We start from the raw sequence: 20,772 nt of genomic DNA on the forward strand, positions 1-20,772 counted from the left end.
ATTTTTAATTGTACCTCATTTTCTTATTAGGTTTTAAGAGTTCTGTATACGTTTTATTAACTTTTTTTTCCTTTTTCTATGTAGTACAGATGTTTTTTGGCCAAAATTTTCATTTTTTCTTTACAGTCTTTGGTGTCATGCATGTTGTCCCTTTCCATATGATCATAATTATTCCTTTTGCAGTGAATAGCACATTTGCTTACACGCAGGTGGTTTTTTTTGGAGGGGGCACTTGTAGGTCTTAGAAGTTGTAATATGTATATATGTAATCTGGACTTTGAAATCTTTGAATCTTCTTGGACCTTTTAGTATATAGAGGAGAGGAGACTAGAGTATTGAACTGGGAATGATTTTTAGAAAGTGTAGGATACATGGTCCCTGTGTCTGCAGGACATTTCCAGTTTAACAAGTGAACAAATCTTGAAAGGTAACTCATCTCATCTTTTTTCTTTTTTCTTCCCAATGTTCACACCTCTTGCCAATTTTCACACTCTTTAGCACCTCCACCTTCCCATTCCTTGTGTTTTAAGTCCTGGTCTTAGCTTTGATTCTCCACTTTAGTCTCCTCAACCCAGTTATTTCTTTCTTGATGCTTCTGGGGCCTGTTCTTTCCTCCACATTTCAGTAGACTCTGTCCTTTACTGTGCTTCTCCTAACTTCTGCGTTGACTGCTTGCCTCTTCTCAGCTTCCTGTCACAAGCTGCTGGAACAGTTTTCCTCAAATATTTTTCCTTCATTGTGTTTTTGGCCTGCTCAATAATATATTGAATAAAAGGTGAGAACTTCAGCATTAAGTGTGGACTTCCAGGTCTGTGCGGTCTCTGAAGCCTCTTTGAGGAGTTTGCATAGTGCAAAGAGGATGGATTTGAAGTCAGTCTGATCTGCCCGATTGAATAGTTCCTTAATCTTTCTGAACATCAGTGTCCTCCTCTATAAGGTAGGGGATGGTAGCACTTTCCTAACATACCTTAGTTCTTTCTTGAGGATTAGATGATATTCTGCATGTAAATCCCCGGTCCATATGTAGTGTGTAAGTGCTTTGTGTCAAGTTTCTGTCCTTCTTTCGTTTGCCAGCTTCTTTCTTAATGCCTGGGCCTACTCTGTCTTCTCAAAGGAATATTTGTTTATTCCTTTATTTCTACCATTGCAAGCCTCATTGCTCCCAAATAGTTACTTATCTTCCGTGGCATCTTTCTGCTAGCCCTCCAACGTTCATAACTTACTTTCAGAAAGCCCTTCTGATTAAACCCACTGAGCATAATTATTCCCTTACTCTTTATTTTCTTCAGTTTAAATAGTCAGTGTTTCATGAACTAGAACGTGCTGTTTTGTTATTGTAAGAAATGCAATTAATTAAAAATTTTTCTTTTGTTGATTTTTAGAATCTGATGTTCCAGCAGAACTCCAGGTATTAAAGGGACCCCTACAACAACCAACTTTCCCTTTCGCAGTGGCAAACCAACTGTTGCTTGTCTCTCTGCTGGAGCACTTGAGCCATGTGCATGAACCAGATCCACTTCGTTCGAGACAGGTGTTCAAATGTTAGTAAGAATAAATTGATCATACTAGATAAAGATTTGTTTGTTTGTTTGTTTTTTCCAATGGGCAGGCACTGGGAATCAAACCCAGGTCTCCGGCATGGCAGGTGAAAATTCTGCCACTGAGCCACCATCACACCACCCTAAATAAAGTTTTATTTATTTATTTATTTATTTTATTTTTTTATTTTTTACATGGGCAGGCACCGGGAATCGAACCCGGGTCCTCTGGCATGGCAGGCAAGCATTCTTGCCTGCTGAGCCACCGTGGCCCACCCCCTAAATAAAGTTTTGAAACTACTATCTTGTTAAACACTGTGGTCGCAGAAATAAATAGCTGGTTTGTAAAAATTTGAGGCAAGATGAGTATGAGTAGTTTACATTCTTTAAATTCATTTTATATATTCCTTTGGATAATCCCTTGTGAACATAATCGCTGGGGATCCCAACAGATTAATAACCACAAAATCACATGTATTTTAAATAAATAAAAGGTAGTACTCTTGCAGCTGTAAGTCATATAATTTTTGAAAATCTGTTATGGTTTAATTAGTGAGCAGATAAAAGAAAATCACAGATATTCATTCTGAACCAGTTCTTAATTGGAAGGACTTGAACAACTGCATATTGTTGTTTAATAATGTTTCTTTTTATTCTGGGCTTAGGTTACGTGTATCAGAAACTTGAGCACAAAAGTGAGCAGAATTATGCATGAGGTTCCTGGTTCAGTTCATTAACTAGACCACTGGTTTCTTTAATAGCTCCAGCCACATATTCTGAGTCTCTTTTCTACCAAAAAAGTCTTTACAGGTTATATTTGGTGTTAAAAATCCTCAAACTTGTACCTTCATGTGGTTTTAGAATTTAAGTGTGTGTGTGTGTGTGTGTGTGTGTGTGTGTGTGTGTGTGTGGCATAGGCAGGCTCTGGAAATCGAACCTGGGTCTCCAGCATGGCAGGCAAGAATTCTGCCACTGAGCCACAATCGCACTACCTTAAATGTGTTTTTAATTAATGATAGATTTTCATTTTGATAAGATTGATGGGACGTGAAAAATGATAAAATATGATTTGTACAGTGTATACCTATTGATTTCTTGGCTAAAGCCAATAATATACTCTCCTTTCTAAGCGGTGGTGTATGTGCTGGAGGTTGTACAAAAGGGGATGTTTGGTAGGATCCAAAGCTTTGATATCTGAGGATTATGGGAGGAGGCTCATTGTATTGAAAAGCAGATTAAAATAATTTTAAATGCAGTAATCTTGCTCATAATTGAAGCAACTCTGAGAATCTACTGTTTTTAAGATATGTTCAAATTCCTTATATATTTCCTTTTTAGATGACTGAGCTTTAAGGTATTTTTTAAAGAAAAGTTTTTGATGTGTTCAGTTAGATTGTTAATCTAATAGTTATGATATAGAGTATAAGTTATTCCCTTTATATGTTGGTTAATAACATTATATAATAGAAAAGAAGAATTAATATTCACTTTTGTTGCCAGTGGTAATCATTCGTCTCCATTCCTGCCTTTATTCTTTTCTTATCTTATTGTCAGTCAGCAAAGTGTAATAATATGTTTAAATATCAGAAGATACAGTTTTTCTTGCCTTCTTTTTTAAACAGAGCTTAGTACGTAACTAAGTATGGTAAACAAATGATTGTAAAGTAGCCAATAAGTAATTATAGGTGTGTCCCTGTTCAATGAATGTACTAACTGTTCTTTTTCTTTTAGAGACATCAGTCTCCAAGGTGTGATGTATATATAAACATAACTTTTTTCCCACAGAGGTTTTGTGTGTACTGATCTTACTACTCTATTCTCTGTGTACTCTTTAGAATTGCCATTTGATTAATGGCCTTTCTCATACTAGTTTTCCAAATTCTCTTTATAGTACTATGTCAAACCTTCATCAAAATGGGGCTACTGACTTCTTTCACCTGTAGTGATGAGTTTAGCTCCTTGAGACTCCATCACAACAGAGCTATTACTCATTTAATGAGGTCAGCTAAAGAGAGAGTTCGTCAGGTAAGTGCTGAAAAAACATACTTTGTTTTTTAAAATATATTTTAATTTCTAGAGAACTATGTTTTAAAGCATTATGAAATCTTAACTATAAAATAGTTTTGTAAAAATATAAACTTTAATTTGTTTATTCCACAAATATTTATTGAATGACCACTTTGTACAAGATTCTCTTTGGGTGCTGAGTTTAAAGCAGTGAACAAAAGAGGCAAAAATCTTGCTCCCTCATGGAGCTTACGTTCTGATGAGTGCACAGTAAACAATAGAAATAAATAAGCATCTATAAAAATGCATGGTGTGTTAGATAGTGATAAGTGTTAAGGAGGAACATAAAGCAATGAAGGGTTTAGAAAACATTGGGAGGGCGTGTGTGAATTTTAGATAGAGTGGCCAGGGAAGGCTCACCAAGACAGTGTTATTTTAGATCAAGATCTGAAGTTGAGACCGAGCTATGCAGATAAAGCATTTCAGGCAGAGGAACAGCGATTGCAAGGGCCCCAAGGTGGCTGTGTGCTTGGCACGTTTGAGGGCCTGCTGGACAGCTGTGGGGCTGAAGTAAGAAAGGGCGTTTCTTTCCTAAGTAACTTAGGAAAGGAGGGGGAAGGGGGAGAGAGAGTGCAGAGAAGCAGTATTGCAAGGGCGTTGCAGTGTCTTTTTCTCATAGTAAGATGGGAAACATTGCCAGATTTCAAACAGGAGTGACATAATGTGACTTATGTTTGAACAGAATCATTCCAGCTGCTGGGTTAAGAATAGACTCAGGGGGTACGGGGGCAGGGAGACCAGCTGTAATAATACAGGCCAGAGAGGTGATGGTGGCTTGGATGTAGTGTGGAACTGTGAGACATGGTTAGTTGCTGTATATATTTTGAAGGTAAAGACCACCTTATTTGTTGATGGAGTTCCTTGTTAAGCTCTCATCTTTGTCAGTGGTTAGCAAGGAAATAGCTTTTGTGCTAATGAGCTTTTGGTTAAGAAAGAAGTATTTTCTATTGTAAATTCTAGATAATATTGAAAAGACGTTGGTTTTTTCTTTTTAATATTGTTAGAGCCAGTGGGGCTGTAGGAGCAATGTTTTAACATGACATTGAATTTTGATGGTTTCCTTATTCTATGAAAGTTTTCAAAGTGCTTTTTTAAAAATATTTTTTTGGTTTTAGGATCCTTGTGAGGATAGTTCTAATATCAAGAAAATCAGGTATGTGGTTTTTTTTTGATTATCCAAAGAGTAAATTATCCAAAAGAAATCGGGATTAAGAATATAGTAGTTTTGGGGTTTAAAAAAATGTAGTTAGGATATTTTATGAAAATTAAAAACTTGGTTCTCAGCAATTAATTAATTACTCTGAGATTGCTTTTCTTCTCACTTCCTTCTTTGATCCCCTGGCCATCCATTCATTAATATCAGCACTCTGAATTAAGCCCTACCCTTAATTCACAGTGCTGATACCCAGTTTCTGCTAGGGTTACAATGTTGAATTTTGGATATAATTATGAAATGCTTGTTTGAAATCTGTAATGGGTCTGGGCCATTACAAAATTTAAGTGAATATTACTGAGCTCAGCTGCCTGTTAATCATCCTTATGATTCTTAATTTAAAAAGTTGGTAGTAATTTCTAATTGGAATATTAATTACTGGTAATGCACTTGAAATCAGTTTAACGATCCCTTACTATCTTTATTGTACTGTTGATTTGCTTAGCAAATATATTCTTCATAAAGAATGAAAAGTTTCATTTTAGCTCATCCATTCTAAATGATCACAATTTAGAATCCAAATTAACAAGATTTTTTGCAAGTTAAGTAATACAGAGTAAACATGACTATCATTGCAAATTTTTGATTCTCTCATGTTTTGATATTATTTTTTAAGTGTTTGTATTTAACTTTAGATCAAAGGAAGTAGCCTTTGAAGCACAAACTTCACGTTACTTGAATGAATTTGAAGAGATTGCCATCTTAGGAAAAGGTGGATATGGAAGAGTATACAAGGTTGTTTTTCACATACTCATTTTGACCTACTGCTCTGTAAATAAGTCTTTCAAGATACTGTTTTTGTTATTATTATGAAAATGCTCAAAGGGAAATTCCAAGAAACCATGCCTATTTTTCATTAAGATTCGTTGTTTACAGGGAAGTGGGCTTTATTTTTTTCTTCAGTGCTTTGGTTGAACAGGTGGATTCTGGAAACTTGGAGTTTTTGTTCTATAGTTTGTTTTTATTAAAATCTTGTTACTGAGAAATAGTGAGCTACTGTGTTTACATAGCCCTTTTGCTAAGCTTCCCACTCTTCCCATTCAGAGCTTGTAGGCATTGGACTCTGTGCGGTTATGAGAAGCTTCTGGTCTGGCCGGCTTGGGCTACCTTCCTCAATGCAGCAGTGAGGATGCATGCTGTTTGTCTTGATGTTATCGCTTCTGTTGTTTGCATTACCTAGGTTCAGGTTAAAAGAATTTTCTTCATACAGTTGGAATTTAATGGCACACTATACCTTTGTTTATTTCCTCTACTTTTTAGGTCAGGAATAAGTTAGATGGCCAGTACTATGCAATTAAAAAAATCCTGATTAAGGGTGCAACTAAAGCAGATTGCATGAAGGTATGATTTTTTTAAAAAATTATTTTGAATAATGGAGCATTTAAATACTTTAAAAAGAATTATGTAAGTGTGTATATTTGCCAGTTTACTAAGATTACAATAAAATATAATAAACATCAAAACTAAATTTATATTTGACTTTTTTTATAGGCACTTTAGACTGACTACATTTCAGCGTTATTTCTAGGAAAATTCATTTTTAAAATAAATTAAAATTAATAAATTAAAGCTAAGCCCAAATTCTGATCCCAGACTTCTCCCTGACACCCTGTGCAGTCCTTGTCAAATGCCTTGTCCTCTGAGCCACTCTGTCTCCTGACCTTGAAATAGTGGTGACTTCAGTGGTTTTACTTACGGTGGAGGATTGGTATGGGAATCAAATGAGAGATTGATTGTAAATAGACTGTGAAAAGTATATAAACAGCTATATAAATGTAAGTTATTTAGTTGCTACAATAATTGCCATTTGTCTCTCAAAAAAAATTCCAATTTTTTAACATAATTTTGATTCCTCTCAAAAAGGGATTTTTGTTATTTTTTTGTTCTGGAACAAATAGTATTTGGTACCGTGAACATTTAGCAAATTGTCAGTAAAAGGCAGGTCTCGGTACCTTTCTCCTTCAGGTGCTGCGGGAGGTGAAGGTTCTGGCAGGTCTTCAGCATCCTAGTATTGTGGGCTACCACACTGCCTGGATAGAACATGTTCATGTCGCCCGGCCACAAGGTAAGCTGCTTTTGATGCTACAGTTCAGGGCATATTCATCCTGCTGCCTGATTTTGTATATCCCACAAGCTGAGAATAGTTTGTCTGTTTTTAAATGGTTAAAAAAAAAAATTAAAGAAAGAGTAATATTTTGTGAAAATTATATGAATTTTAATTTCAGTGTCAATAAATAAAGTTTATTGGAACAGAGCTTTGCTCATTCACTTATGTATTATCTCTGGCTGCTTCGGTCCTATGAATGGAGTAGTTACAGCAGAGGCCTGCAAAGCCTCAAGTATTTACTGTTATGTCCTCTATAGATAATGTTGACTCCCTCCTGCCCCCGGCTTTTATAGTTCCTAAAATATGCCTGCCATGTGAATAAACTTGTCGTATTGCATTTTGCCAAAATGCCATGACATTTTCAGATTTGTGATCTCACTTGGTATTATTTATATGTCTTAGCTCTGCTTTTGATTCTATAAATTGGAAAATTGAGCTACTTGAAGATTTGTGTTGTTTTTGCTCAGCAGACAGAGTCTCTGTTCAGCTGCCGTCTCTGGAAGTGCTCTCCGATGAGGAGGAGGACAGGCATGTGGCCACCGCACCCCTTTCCTCTTACACGTGATCTGCTGCTGCTCGTGCTGGGTCCATTTGCCTTTTCCTGCTGGAGGCTTGGGAGGAGTGCTTTAGACGTTCTTTTTGCCTGTTTTCATTACAAAATGATAAACTCTTTCTTCCTCTCAGATATTTCCTGTCAGTATTTTAAGTTACTTTTCCTGCTAGATTTAGTGTCATTTTTTCCAAGAGCCTACCAGTGAGATTCATTACAGGTTTGAAGGAAGACTTGTTACTTTTGATCTTTTTTACATTGATTTTTTTGTTTTTTTACAGTGTGACATATAACATAAAATTTTCCATCTTATCCATTTTGAAGTGTACATTTCAGCAGCATTAATGCTTTACAGTGTTGTGCTGCCATAACGGTCTTCCATTACTAAAACTTTTTGATCACCCCAAACAGAGATTCTTTACCCTTTAATCGAAATTCCCAAGCCCTCATCCCTGTTCATCCATGTTGTACCATTTACACTGATTTTTGAACATTTTTTATTGTGAAATGTAACATGTTCAAAATATTAATAAATTTCAAAGTACATTGCAACAAATAGTTATAGAACAGATTTTAGAGTTTGGTATGGGTCATTGTTCCACAATTTTAGGTTTTTCTTTCTTGCTACTCCAAGGCACTAGAGACCAAAAGAAATACCAATATAATGATTCAGTATTCCTACTCATTTGTTAAATCCTATCTTCTCTGTAATAACTCCTTCTTCCAGTCTTTAGGGGTATATGGGCTCTGCCCATTCTAACTTTTTTAAAAAGGGGTGTCAATAATATGGGATGGGGGATGGAACTATTTTGATGTTCTGGAGAGGATGGCCCCTCTGGGTTTCAGAATTTATCTGGCCAAGGAACCCATCTAGATGTTGTAGGTTTCTGGAAAGTAATCTTAGTACATGAAACTTTCATAGGATCTCAGATGAAGCCATAGGAGTCCTTTTGGGTTAACGGGAATGGTTTTGGTTAGGGTTTGGCAAATGTGGTAATGAGCAATGTCTAGCTGCAGCTTGTGTAAGAGTTGCCTCCAGAATAGCCACTGTACTCTTTTTGAACTCTCTTAGCCACGAATACCTTATTTTGTTACAGTTCTTTTCCCCCTTTTGGTCAGGAAGGCGTTGTTGATCCCACAGTGCCAGAGCCACGCTCATGCCTGGGAGTCATGTCCGATGTTGTCAGGGAGACTTTCACCTCTGGATGTCATGTCCCGCATAGCGGGGAGGGTAATGATTTTACTTGCAGAGTTGGGCTTGGAGAGAGAGAGAGAGGCCACATCTGAGCAACAAAAGAGGACTGCTGGAAGTATCTCTTAGGCTTAGCTTCTCATGCTACGTAAATAAGCTTCACAAGAGCAAGCCTTAAGATCAAGGACTTGCCCTATTGACTTGTGAGTCCCTAATATTGGAGACAGTATCAGTGGTTTCCTCAGTGGTAAAGCTTAATAGTTCCATGTTTTTTCTCTTGTCCCTCAAGGGACTTTGCCAGTACTTTTTAATTATCTGCCCAGCATACTCTGGGATGTATCTGAGTAGTACTTTAAGCTATACACAATTACAAGCTCTCATTCCCATTCTGGGCTCCATGTATTTGGGTTATTTAAATGATCTATCCAGACAGGTTGAATTAGATTATGTGCTACAGAAAATTTATGTTTTGGACAAAATAAACCTCTCTTTCTTTGGTCTCATTCAGTAGGTGAGGTTCTAAAATACAGACAATGTCCTCTTGACCCCTGTATTCTGACTTACCTTAGTCCTGACCTGATCGGCTTTGATCTTATCTCTACTTGAAGCCTGATTTCTTTAGCAGGTGTTATATATGTAACAACACTGACTTTCAGAGCCGCAGAGCTCCAACTCTGAATCTTAAGTGTTAAACAGGTAGTAGAAGTTCCAGGGAGCTACTAGGTTATACGTTTTATAGCACAGCAGCTCAGAATCTAGAAATAACATTCACAGCTCCAGACTAAATGTGACTGCTGTAGGAGCTTACAATCAATTTTCTCACAGGTATTTTCTGTAAGAGGACATACAATATTTGTTCTTTTGTTTCTGGCTAATTTTGTGCCACATGATGTCCCCAAGGTTCATTCACCTCATTGCATGCCTCACAACCTCGTTCCTTCCCTGATTTTTATCTCTATTTTTCCTCCAGAGATCAATTTGATGTGAAAAATGATGAAAGTAGCAGTTCATCCATTATCTTTGCTGACTTCACTTCAAAAAAAGAAAAATCCTTTGGCAAATCTGGCTTTGAAAATGAAAATAATAGATTGGTAAACTATACCAACAATTTAACCACGAGAGATGCCAGTGAATTTGAATCATCCATCAAGCTTCAAGAAAATGGCCTAGTTGATTGGTCTCCTAGATCAATCGCTGAACCTCACCTGCCACTTAGGCATAATTCAGACCTAGAAGAGAATTTCTCATCCACTGAGGAATCTTCTGAAGAAAAGTTAAACTCATTTGGTCAGACAGAGGTAGATAACTTTCCCAGAACCTCCTGATTTGATGGTCACCCATATTAATCGTATCAAGGACTGTGATTATTTATGTATGGCCTTCCCTTTTCCTCAGCGGATTTCCCACCGGCTTCTCTCCTTCGCTCTGCTCTAGTTCTTCTGCCCTTGTGTTCAGTCTCTTGTACTCATGTTTTCTCTTATCATGTGGTCTTTGTATTTTCTCTTATCTCCTTCATGTAGCCAATTCCTATAAATACTTTTCTGACCCTGGCTGGGCCATTTCCTTCTTTGATGTTCTCATATATGTACCCTGAGTTGGAAGTACCATCCATACTCTTTCTTTTGCACAGTACTATACAAATATATTTATGCATAAAGATTTTCCACATTTTGGATTATGACTTTAAGAGAGAGTCCTACTAGGATTACCAGATCTGTTTTCAGAATACTCTTTGGAGGGATGTACCAGTTTGCTGATGAGACTCTCATCATAGTGAGTGTTAGTATTAAGAAAAACCTTGAAAATTAACAGGGTCTACACATAATCTGTCATGTTACGATTATGAGGCTATATATATCATTTATATATACATGTCAGTGTTAATTCTTGTCAAGGAGTATGTGTATTTGTGTGTGGTTTTTAAAATTTTTTTTATAAAATACAAAACTACTAACAGTACTCCTGAAATAAAGGAGTTGATTTTGGGGGACTTTTAATCAGAACCATTTCATTTTTGTGTATTACAATTGGAAAATTCTCCTGGCTGCCTAAATAAATAGGCTACAGTGAGGTTAAGTTTGGCTTATACTTTCTGCCTGAACTAAGTTATTAGTTGTGTACAATGTGAAATCAGCCAAAGTTTGTGTAGTCTAGAGTATACATATAGGAATGGACTAGGTTACTAGAGGATGCGTGGCTGTTCTTTGATGCTTGATCTTAGCTTTAAAAACTGATTATGTAGTGGACAGATCAGTTTCAGAACACATTCCTCAGTGTCCCATATGAGAGCTTCTGTGGTTTGACCCGGTCTCTCTCCAGCCTGGCCTGCCCTCTGCCTGCTTCTCTTGTGACTCACTGTGTTTAACTGTTTCTTGATTTATCTGTCTCCTATCCTGGACTTTGGGCTTCTTGGGCAGGCCTGCGTCTTTCTCCCCTGTCCTCAGCATCTAGACCAGTGCTTTTCCTAGAGCAGATGAGTAGTTTTTGACCTAGTGCATATTGTGAACCAGCTGTGGAAAGCTGGGAGTCAGCACTGTGTCCTCCCCCAGGTGCAGTACCCCCTGATGCTGCACATGCAGATGCAGCTGTGTGAGCTCTCCCTATGGAAAGCTGGGAGTCAGCACTGTGTCCTCCCCTGACCTAGTGCATATTGTGAACCAGCTGTGGAAAGCTGGGAGTCAGCACTGTGTCCTCCCCCAGGTGCAGTACCCCCTGATGCTGCACATGCAGATGCAGCTGTGTGAGCTCTCCCTATGGAAAGCTGGGAGTCAGCACTGTGTCCTCCCCTAGGTGCAGTACCCCCTGATGCTGCACATGCAGATGCAGCTGTGTGAGCTCTCCCTGTGGAAAGCTGGGAGTCAGCACTGTGTCCTCCCCTAGGTGCAGTACCCCCGATGCTGCACATGCAGATGCAGCTGTGTGAGCTCTCCCTGTGGAAAGCTGGGAGTCAGCACTGTGTCCTCCCCTAGGTGCAGTACCCCGTGATGCTGCACATCCAGATGCAGCTGTGTGAGCTCTCCCTGTGGAAAGCTGGGAGTCAGCACTGTGTCCTCCCCTAGGTGCAGTACCACCTGATGCTGCACATCCAGATGCAGTTGTGTGAGCTCTCCCTGTGGGACTGGATCACCCAGAGAAATAGGCGGGGCCGAGAGTATGTGGATGAATCTTCTTGTAAGTACCATGCAGATCTATAAATACTGTGCTGGGAAATAAAGACAGAGTCAAATCTTCATCTAGTGTAGGAGTTGTCTCCAGGTGCTTTAGATTAAAAAGAAAAAATTACGTAAAGAATATAAAACAATGAAGGAATTGCTCTTATTTTATTGTTTTTCAAAACATAGGTATTTGAAAGTTAATTTAATTTTCTCTGTGATAGATGTATAGCTTATATATATCGAGGCAGCAGTGTACTGGAATTTAGGGTAGTGATTTTTGAGTAGGAAGAGTTTTTCTTTTATTATTTTTTTAGGTAAATATCTAAATAATTGTCATACTTTTTTTTTAAACTTTAAAATGTGGCACTTTTTTGCAGAAGGATAGGTGGTGAAAAGTTTGTCTCCCTGAAGATCCAGAACCCATCCTACACCATTATATGTGTTTCTTTCTAGAAATACTCTGTTTGTTAAACTAATATTAAAAAGATATTCTGGGTGGTACAACAGTGGCTCGGTGGCAGAATTCTTGCCTGCCATGCCGGGGACCTGGGATCGATTCCCAGAACCTTCCCATGACAAAAAAAAAAAAAAAAGAAAGAAAGAAATTCTGTATATACTAGTTCTCAATTTGGCCTGCACATTAGAATCACCTGAGGGAACTTGTAAAAATGTTTTGTCAAAAAAACTCCCCCTGATAGTGGAGGCACTTGACAGATGTGGCCTCGGTAAGGAGATGGGTCATGCTGATGGTTTGTGCCCTTGGTGTGATTATGATGAAAACATCACTTTGCCTCTGTGGTGTTCTTCCCCAAAATACACCCCCCCCCAGTAGAATCATGAGAAAAATATCAGACAAATCCCAGTTGAGGTGGGGGCATCCTACAAAATGGCTGACTTGTACTCCTGAAAACTGTCAGGGTCACCAAAAGCCAGGAACATGTGTGAAACTGTCAGAGCCAAGGGAGCCTGTGGAGAAGTGATGACTAAATGTCATGTGGTGTCCTGGATGGGATCCTGGAAAAGAGAAGGAACACTAGGTAAAAACTCAGCAAACCTGGATAAAATATGGACTTCAGTTAATCATTCACCAACATTGGTACATTAAATATAACAAGTGTATCACACTACTGTATGATGTTAGTAACAGGGAAAAGTGGATGTATGGATAGGGGAACTCTGCACTATCATCTCAATTGTTCGGTATATCTAAAATTGTTCTAGGAAATAGTCTATTGAAAAACAAGACAGAAAACAAAGGAGCATTCTGGGGCCACACCAGTTATTTTTATATAATGGTCTAGGACAGGTTTGGATCTTTTTTTTGAAAGTTTTCTTGTTGATTCTGATGTGTATCCAATGTTGAAAACACTGAATTATATTATCAAGAAAGGAGATGGAGTGGCCTGATTTTAAATAAAGATTCAACTTAATAGGGATCATTAATCATTTTCTATTCATTCCAAATGACTCTCTGACTCTTTTTTGGTTTAAAATGTAGGTGAGTCAACACACCCAGAATCTTAACTGAGATTTCACTGGAAGTCCAGTGAAAGCTACTGGGCCTGCAGCAGCTCCTTAACACCCCAGGGCTGCCTTTCTGTTTACTGTTTCATTAGGACATGCAGGGGCCTTGTGCAGTTCAGTTAAGGCAAGCACCTCCTTGGCCTTCTCAGTGCTTTGTAAAATTACATCTTTGTCTGCTGCATGGGTGCTATGTGCAGATCTCTTTATGGAAAGGAAAATGGTGTATTAAAATTCTGTTTGCAGTTGTTAACACTTTGGAAAACAAGTATTGAATTCCCTCCTGTAGTTTGGGATGAGAACTCGAATTTTTTTTTAAATTTTTATTAATAAAACCAATCAACATACAATATGAACATTCTTTTTTTCATCACATAGTTGTATATTCATCATCATGATCATTTCTTAGAACATTTGCATCAATTCAGAAAACACAATAAAAATAAAACAAAAATTCATACAGACCATACCCCTTACCCCCTCCCTTTCATTGATCACTGGCATTTCAATCTACTCAATTTATTTTAACATTTGTTCCCTCTATTATTTATTTATTTTTAATCCATATGTTTTGCTTATCTGTCCATAAGGTAGATAAAAGAAGCATCAGACACAAGGTTTTCACAATCACAGTCACATTGTGAAAGCTTTATCATTATACAATCATCTTCAAGAAGCATGGCTACTGGAACACAGCTCTACATTTTTAGGCAGTTCCCTCCAACCTCTCTGTTATGCCTCAACTAAAAAGGTGATATCTGTTTAATGCATAAGAATAACCTCCAGGATAACGTCTTGACTCTGGAATCTCTCAGCCATTGACACTTTATTTTGTCTCATTTTGCTCTTTCCCCTTTTGGTCGAGAAATTTTTCTCAATCTCTTGGTGCTGAGTCCCAGCTCATTCTAGAATTTCTGTCCCACATTGCCAGGAAGGTCCACACCCCTGGGAATCATGTCCCACATAGAGAGGGGGAGGGCAGTGAGTTAGCTTGTCTTGTTGGCTGAGAGAGAGAGACCACATCTGAGCAACAAAAGAGGTTCTCTTGGGGGTGACTCTTAGGCCTAATTTTCAGTAGGCTTAGCCTATCCTTTGCAGGGTTAGGTTTCATATGAACAAACCCCAAGATTGGGGGCTCAGGCTATTGCTTTGGTTGTCCCCACTATTTGTGAGAGTATCAAGAATTCTCCACTTGGGGAAGCTGAATTTTCCCTGTTTGAGAACTCTAATTTAAAGTTAGTGTAGTAGAAGAAACCTGTCAAAACAACATAGCCAAATATATGTACGACACTGTTAGTATGATGCCAATTTTTCTTTCTAAAAAAAAAAAAGTTTTAATTTTGTTGTATCCCAGCACTGTTTCTAGTTTTGCACCAATTATTATATTTTTACCTTTGTTACTCCCAACCATCCTGTTAGTGACAGACCTGGGTCTGGATCCTGGCTCTGGGCTGCACCAGCCAGGAGGTTTTGCACGCCAGGTAGCTGTTCTCAGTCTGCTTCCTCCTGTGTAAAATGTGGACTATACCTATTTTATAGGGTTGTGGGAGGATTAAAGCAGTAAAGCAAAGGACAGAGCCCAGTGTCAGCCATAGAGAAGGCACTAGGTGAATTCTATTATCATTGGAGCAGGTCAGCTTATGATCTGACTGAATCCTCCGGCGTTGCCCACCATTTGGAAGTAGTGGGTGGGTTAAAATGAGAATCATATGTGTTAAAGAAGACCGTATGCTTTATGCAGTTACTTCAGAGTTGTGAAAGTCAGAGGGAGTGTCATAGTAGGGGCATGTGGAAGTGAAACCATTCTCTCTCCCTTCCTCTCTTTCCCTCTCTCCCCCTCCCTCCCCCCTCCCTCTCCCTCTTTCTCTCTCACAACATACAGTTTTCTGTCCTCTCAAGTACTTGCTAAGTATCTGGAGCATCTCTGTCAGCTGGGAAGGCATGCGACTGGTGTCTGCTGGTCCTTGTTCCAAGTTCGATGTTTTTAATTTCTGATTCCAGTGGCTTTCCCTCTGTGTCCTGTGGGTCTTCTCTTAGCTTCCCTGGGGCAAACGCTGGATTTCATCTCTTAGCTGAGCATCTCCAGATGTCTGTGTCTTGGTTTCATTTCTCTGCTCTCATGTAGGCTCCGTGTTCTCGCTCATAAATGGCTCCAGGAAGGGATTAAGAACTACCTTGAATTGATGGGGTCACATCTCTATGGAAACAACTTAATCAAAAGGTCCCACTCACAATTGTGTAGGTTACTTCTCCATGGAAGTAACCTCGTCAGATGGTCCCCCCACAGATAGATCTGCCCCCACAACATTGGATTAGAAAAACATGTTTTTTCTGGAGTACATAACAGTTTCAAACTAGCACACTCACCCTTAGATTAGCATAATTTACCTTTTTTCTTGTTCCGCTACAGTGTTTGTAATAGAAATTTCTTTTAAGGATTCTGCCTTCCTTTCTGTTTGCCTGTTTCTTGCCATCCTTCCTGCCACTTTTCTGTCTTTGTCCCACCATGGGCTAGGAATGCAGATTATTAGCATGAATCCCAGGATATTACGGGTTGAAGAGGATTTAAACATCATCTACTCTAGTCACCTGCTGCCTGAGAATTGTTTACAAAGTAATAATAAAGGGACTGAGTGGCATTAGAGGCCCTCTTTCTGAAAAATAAAAAAAGCCCATAGATTGCTTGGCACTAGTCTGAAAGCAGCTTTGCTAGCTCAGGAGCCCTTGTTTGTAGGTTTGAGTCTATTGTGGAATGTTGGCTTTGCTGAAAATCTGAATGTTGGATGTCAGACATATTAATGTATTTAGAATTATATTAACATTAGATATAAATGTATTTCAGAAAAAAAAGAGAAGTAAAACAAAATTCTTTTTACTTCAAGGTCCTTATGTTATGGCCAGCGTTGCAACAAAAATTTTCCAAGAATTGTTGGCAGGTGTATTTTACATCCACAGCATGGGCATTGTACACAGAGACCTGAAGGTAAGTGCGGGGAGACGAAGTGGTGAGCCCTGATCAGAGACGATGATGTGGGTTCATTGATACTAAATGAGACTGCTTACCCGAGCGTAGTCTTCCATTCGCTTGGGAGGTTCTCATTCCCTCTATATAAATTTTTCATCAGTGTTCCCTAGGTCCAGAATGTGAAATCTTAGGCTGAATGTAAGCACTCTTTGGGGATTTGAAAATTGTCTGCAGAATGTTAGTGTTCTCATTGTTGCAGCATTCCAGGTACAAACTATTTCTGTAATTACCCGTCTTAAAAGAACCTTAACATGGGAAGTTAAAAACTACAAAAAGAAATAGGCACGCATCTTTTATCACGATTGTTTTTTCCTGTTGTGTTTATGATCTACAATGAATATTCCCATTTTCTCTACAAAAGGCTGTCAAGAAAGAAAAGAAATATATTTTCTTCTTTGATTAATTTGCTTTTCAGGTACAAAACAAATCATGGAAAATGCATTCAAAAGAAAATTTAGGAATGAAAGAAAGTGAACATGCGAATCACTTTATTTTTTGCAAAAGATTTAAAAATCAGTAGTTTGCACATTGTGGGGGGAGATATACAAATGTGACACAGATTCAGTGTTTTCTCGATACTGAAATTCTGTGTCTTGTGAAACTTTGAAGTCTTATGTCAAGAGGTAAGCTAAGTCATAGTAACCGTACACAGAATTCCATATCTTCAGTGGGAGAAGTTGTTTCAAGTGTTGTTTGTATTTCTCACCATAAATATTTCTGATATTTCTTTTACAGATATCCTCTAGGGATAAAGGTTTTTGAGATAACTTTATTAGGGTTTCCCTTAGGAGGTGGAATTCTGGTAGCATGATTCCTGCAGGTAGAATTCCTTGGTTATTGGTCAGTCTCAAAGGGTAGGAGTGACAAAGTAGCCTGGCAAGAAGGGCTGTGTCTTTTAGATTGGGGCTACGCTGAAGGTACATGTAAATCGGAGATTCCCCGTTTCTTGTTAAAATATTAACATTTGCTTCATATTCAAGCAGGAGATTGATTATTGCCTCTCTGCCTCCTAAGCATGCCTCGTGTATAGCTGCTTGGCCTTCGTGGTCCTGGGCGTTGACGTTGGCTCCACGAGTTAACAGTAGACGGATGCAGCTCACACCTGCTGCTAGCAGTCTGCCCGCTTTGCTTGATGCTGTGCACACTGCCAGCTTAAGGGCCGTGTTCCCCGAGGAAGAGATGGTGAGGTTAACATTCGCTCCACAGGCAATTAGCGTTTCCATCATCTCCTTGTTCAGTGTATCTGCAGCCATGTGTAGGGGCGTCATGCTGGATTCATTAATAGCATTGACATGGGCACCATTTTGGGCCAAAATGGAGAGAACTGGATAGGTCCCATATGTTATGGCCAGGTGGAGGGGTGAATGTTTATTGCAGTTGTCTACTCGAGCATTAACCTGAGCCCCATGTTCACACAAAATGCGGAGACACATCACAGCGTTATTCTGGATGTCTGTCAGGATTCTTTGGATTCTGTTCCCCGGTTTTGTCCATGTGGTAGAAGTGATTGGCCAGTGCAGTAGCATCAGGTGAAGTGTGGTGAGGCCTCTTGTGTCCCTGGAAGAGGTATTGATCACAGGTCACACCCAGGTCACAATTGGAACATGCTATGTGAAGAATTAATGCTTAAGAAGGCAACATTTATTTAAAGTATCCCCTTGGATTCCTTCAAAGGAGTGGTTCAGAATCTGCATTGCTCTAATTTCTTGAGCTCTGACTGAGGCAGCCTGCCTCCCAGCCTGGGGTGGGGGCAGCTTGCTCTGGTAGGCTGCTTCAGCTTTGAAGCTCCTGTCAGAACTGCAGGTCCCCTAAGGGCTGTATCTTAGCTGTTTCTGTATCCCAGTACCTCGCACAGTGCTGGGCTGAATTAACAGGCATTCATTAAACTCTATGGACTTGGTTATTATCTGCACCATAAATGGCTAGAACTCCCATTTACTCACATAGCTGTGCAGTGCTCCCCTCCCTACGCTTTCCCTCTTGTGCAGAGGCAGCAGAATCTAGAGATGGTTGTTCGGAAGTTTGTGATGCAGGTAATCTTAATTCCTTGTTCCAGCATGGATGGAGTTTGCAACTTGGCCGTCATCTACCCCATTAGTATAAGCTCTCAGATTGCCTCCCAAATTCCTTTATTTTGGCAGAGAAGAGGGAAGGTTTAATATGAAAACCTGACTGCTCCACCGACCTTAGAAAAATGGTTTTCATCTCACATGTATTTATTTAGTAAGGTACTGTGCGAGGGACAGTGTGAGTCCACCCCAGCCTTTGGAGAGCTTGCAGTCTAGGTTGGGAATATATTTAAACAACTAAGTACACATTAGCATTGTAGAGAGGCATGGCAGCTTCACCCAGGATGGCTTGTGGTTGGAAGTTTAGGAAGGGTGCTCAGGGCTGGGAAGGATGGGGCGAGTTGTGATGCTCTGGCTGTGGAAAGACTGGGGACCTGCGGGCCTTGTGGGGGAGGGAGATGGAGAGCAAGGCAGATCAGGTGGGAAGGATCATTTAACTTTGGGGGGGCAAGAAGTTCTGTTATTCCTATAACATGTAATTCTTTTATTCATCCTAATTGCATTTATTGGACACTCACTAATGCCTGGCATTGGTTTAGCTGGTGGAGATACAGTGGTGAGCAAGATGAAACTGAGGTCCCTTTGATGGAGCTTACCTTCTCCTGGGGGGCAATAAACAGAAACTCAAATTTCTGTTTATATTTTCACATTTCTTACACTTATCTGAGGTTACACCCCTGAGGGCAGTGGCCATGGCTTCATACATCCCCACTATATCTGGTGCAGTGTTGAGCACATCGTACTAGGTGGTCTTTAGTTGTTGACTGATTTGTGTTCTTGCCATTTTTCCAATGAGTTAAGCAGAGTTTATCATCTAATCAGTAAAGAAATTACTTCATTCAGAAACCTGTGATGATTTGTAGTTCATAATCTGTGAAGAAGGAATGAATCCAGGCATAACTGGGAAAAGTAACATTCCGATTCTGTGCCTCCTCATTTAGAAATGATGGCCCACTGAGTTACCTTACCTTACTTCTGGGTCAGCACCATGTTCTAACAAACAGAGTAGACTTTGTGTTTTGCGGTATTCGGCGGCCAGGTGAATGGGGATGATAGACTGTGTCTGCTTCAAGGGGAAAAAAAAACAAGAAGAGGTGTTACACATAGCCTTGTGCAGTTAGAAATAATACTTGTATACCTGTATAAGCTTGCATGTCAGAGGTAACAAGTACATTTCAGTGTAATTGATTTAGATTTTTCTGTTTGGTGGATTGAAACTTGCCCTTTTCTTTTGGCTAAGTGTCAAAAACCCAGTGAATTCCAAATTATAGAATCTGTATTTTACAGAAATGCAAGTTGACTGAGGCAACAGAAATAACTTACTCCAAGCTTTCAAAGTTCATTCTCGTGAAGATTTCTTAGTGTAAATTTCTTTTTTCAAATTTCTTGATTGAGAAACCTAATCTTTAACCCACATGATGATTGACAAGAAAGTATTGGGCTTTTTAAGGCTTTACGAAAGTCATGGTATCAACTGTAAAGCCTGCATTTTCAGGTTTTCTAAGATAATGCAGCATATGTTCTGTCTATGATTAGCAGAGCTGTTTATGGCAGTTTTAAAAATATTCATGTATGTGGTGGCTTTACAGCATGACCGCATGATAAGGGGAGAGGGTGGGGCTAAGGAGAGGGTGACTTCCTTTTTAAAAACAAATTAATTATGAAAGTAATAAACATTGCATAAAAATGTATAAGAAAATATATCAGAAAGGGGAAAAACGTCATTCCGTTGCACAGAGGGAACCGCCGCCAGTGTATCTGGGAGGGTAGCTTTCCTGTTCTCCCTGTCTCTTCTCGCCTCCATTTGTGAGTGATGGTGGCAGGCAGGCGCTGCAGCCCGCGTGAGGGCAGCGGGGTGGCCGGTCCCTTCACAGACCCAGCTGGCACCCCATCCTAAGCAGCCCGGCTTTGCTGGGGAAGTGAGGAGCAGAAAGGAAGGTACCTGGTTCACAAGCAGCCTGTAGCTGGAGGAGCTGGTGAGGACGGTCATGGGCTGGTTGACTGGGTGCGTTCTCAGCAGCGCCTTGATGGCAGGGCAGTCTTCTCTCATGATGGCTTCGTAGAGCTTGGTGTGGAGTGGCTCGCCCGCGGGCGCTGCGCTGCCAGCTCCCCTCTGGGCTATGTTCCCCATGAGGGAACCGGAAGAGCGGGGGCTTGGGGGTTCAGGGGCAACCAGCCTCATGGAATTGGTGGGTTTAACTCTTTATGATGATTCCTTCAGTTCAGTTCTAGAACTGTTTTAGAATTGTTGCTTCAGAGCCCTATCTAAGAACAGAATTGATTTTTATGCTGGAACCAAAAGTTTTCAAGCTTTTTGTGTTTTGAGTCTCTCTTT

General features: G+C 39.6%; 2 protein-coding genes across 6 annotated transcripts in view; one reads left to right on the forward strand and one right to left on the reverse strand.

The window, feature by feature from the left end:
• Positions 1–20,772, forward strand: part of EIF2AK1 (eukaryotic translation initiation factor 2 alpha kinase 1) — a 43,212-nt gene that overhangs the window by 12,086 nt on the left and 10,354 nt on the right. For 2 of the 5 annotated variants that reach the window (XM_077140584.1, XM_077140581.1), the window contains exons 2-11: positions 1,383–1,541; positions 3,430–3,563; positions 4,721–4,758; positions 5,454–5,553; positions 6,079–6,159; positions 6,784–6,883; positions 7,393–7,453; positions 9,638–9,965; positions 11,727–11,838; positions 16,226–16,326. In XM_077140584.1, the coding sequence (XP_076996699.1) occupies positions 1,383–1,541; positions 3,430–3,563; positions 4,721–4,758; positions 5,454–5,553; positions 6,079–6,159; positions 6,784–6,883; positions 7,393–7,453; positions 9,638–9,965; positions 11,727–11,838; positions 16,226–16,326 (1,214 nt within the window). Of the gene's footprint in view, positions 1–162; positions 938–1,382; positions 1,542–3,429; positions 3,564–4,720; positions 4,759–5,453; positions 5,554–6,078; positions 6,160–6,783; positions 6,884–7,392; positions 7,454–9,637; positions 9,966–11,726; positions 11,839–16,225; positions 16,327–17,382; positions 18,736–20,772 lie in introns of those variants that run through there. The other 3 variants (XM_077140585.1, XM_077140586.1, XM_077140582.1) reach the window with 3 other exon arrangements.
• ANKRD61 (ankyrin repeat domain 61) lies at positions 17,730–20,655 on the reverse strand. The gene is made up of 4 exons (XM_077140592.1): positions 20,380–20,655; positions 19,406–19,503; positions 19,095–19,308; positions 17,730–17,925 (listed from the first exon to the last, which is right to left on the reverse strand). The coding sequence occupies exons 1-3, from the start codon at positions 20,617–20,619 to the stop codon at positions 19,302–19,304; spliced, it is 345 nt and encodes a 114-aa protein (XP_076996707.1). The 5' UTR covers positions 20,620–20,655; the 3' UTR covers positions 17,730–17,925; positions 19,095–19,301.

Source organism: Tamandua tetradactyla, chromosome 23, assembly GCF_023851605.1.
Source record: "Tamandua tetradactyla isolate mTamTet1 chromosome 23, mTamTet1.pri, whole genome shotgun sequence".
Classification (NCBI taxonomy): Eukaryota; Metazoa; Chordata; class Mammalia; order Pilosa; family Myrmecophagidae; genus Tamandua; species Tamandua tetradactyla.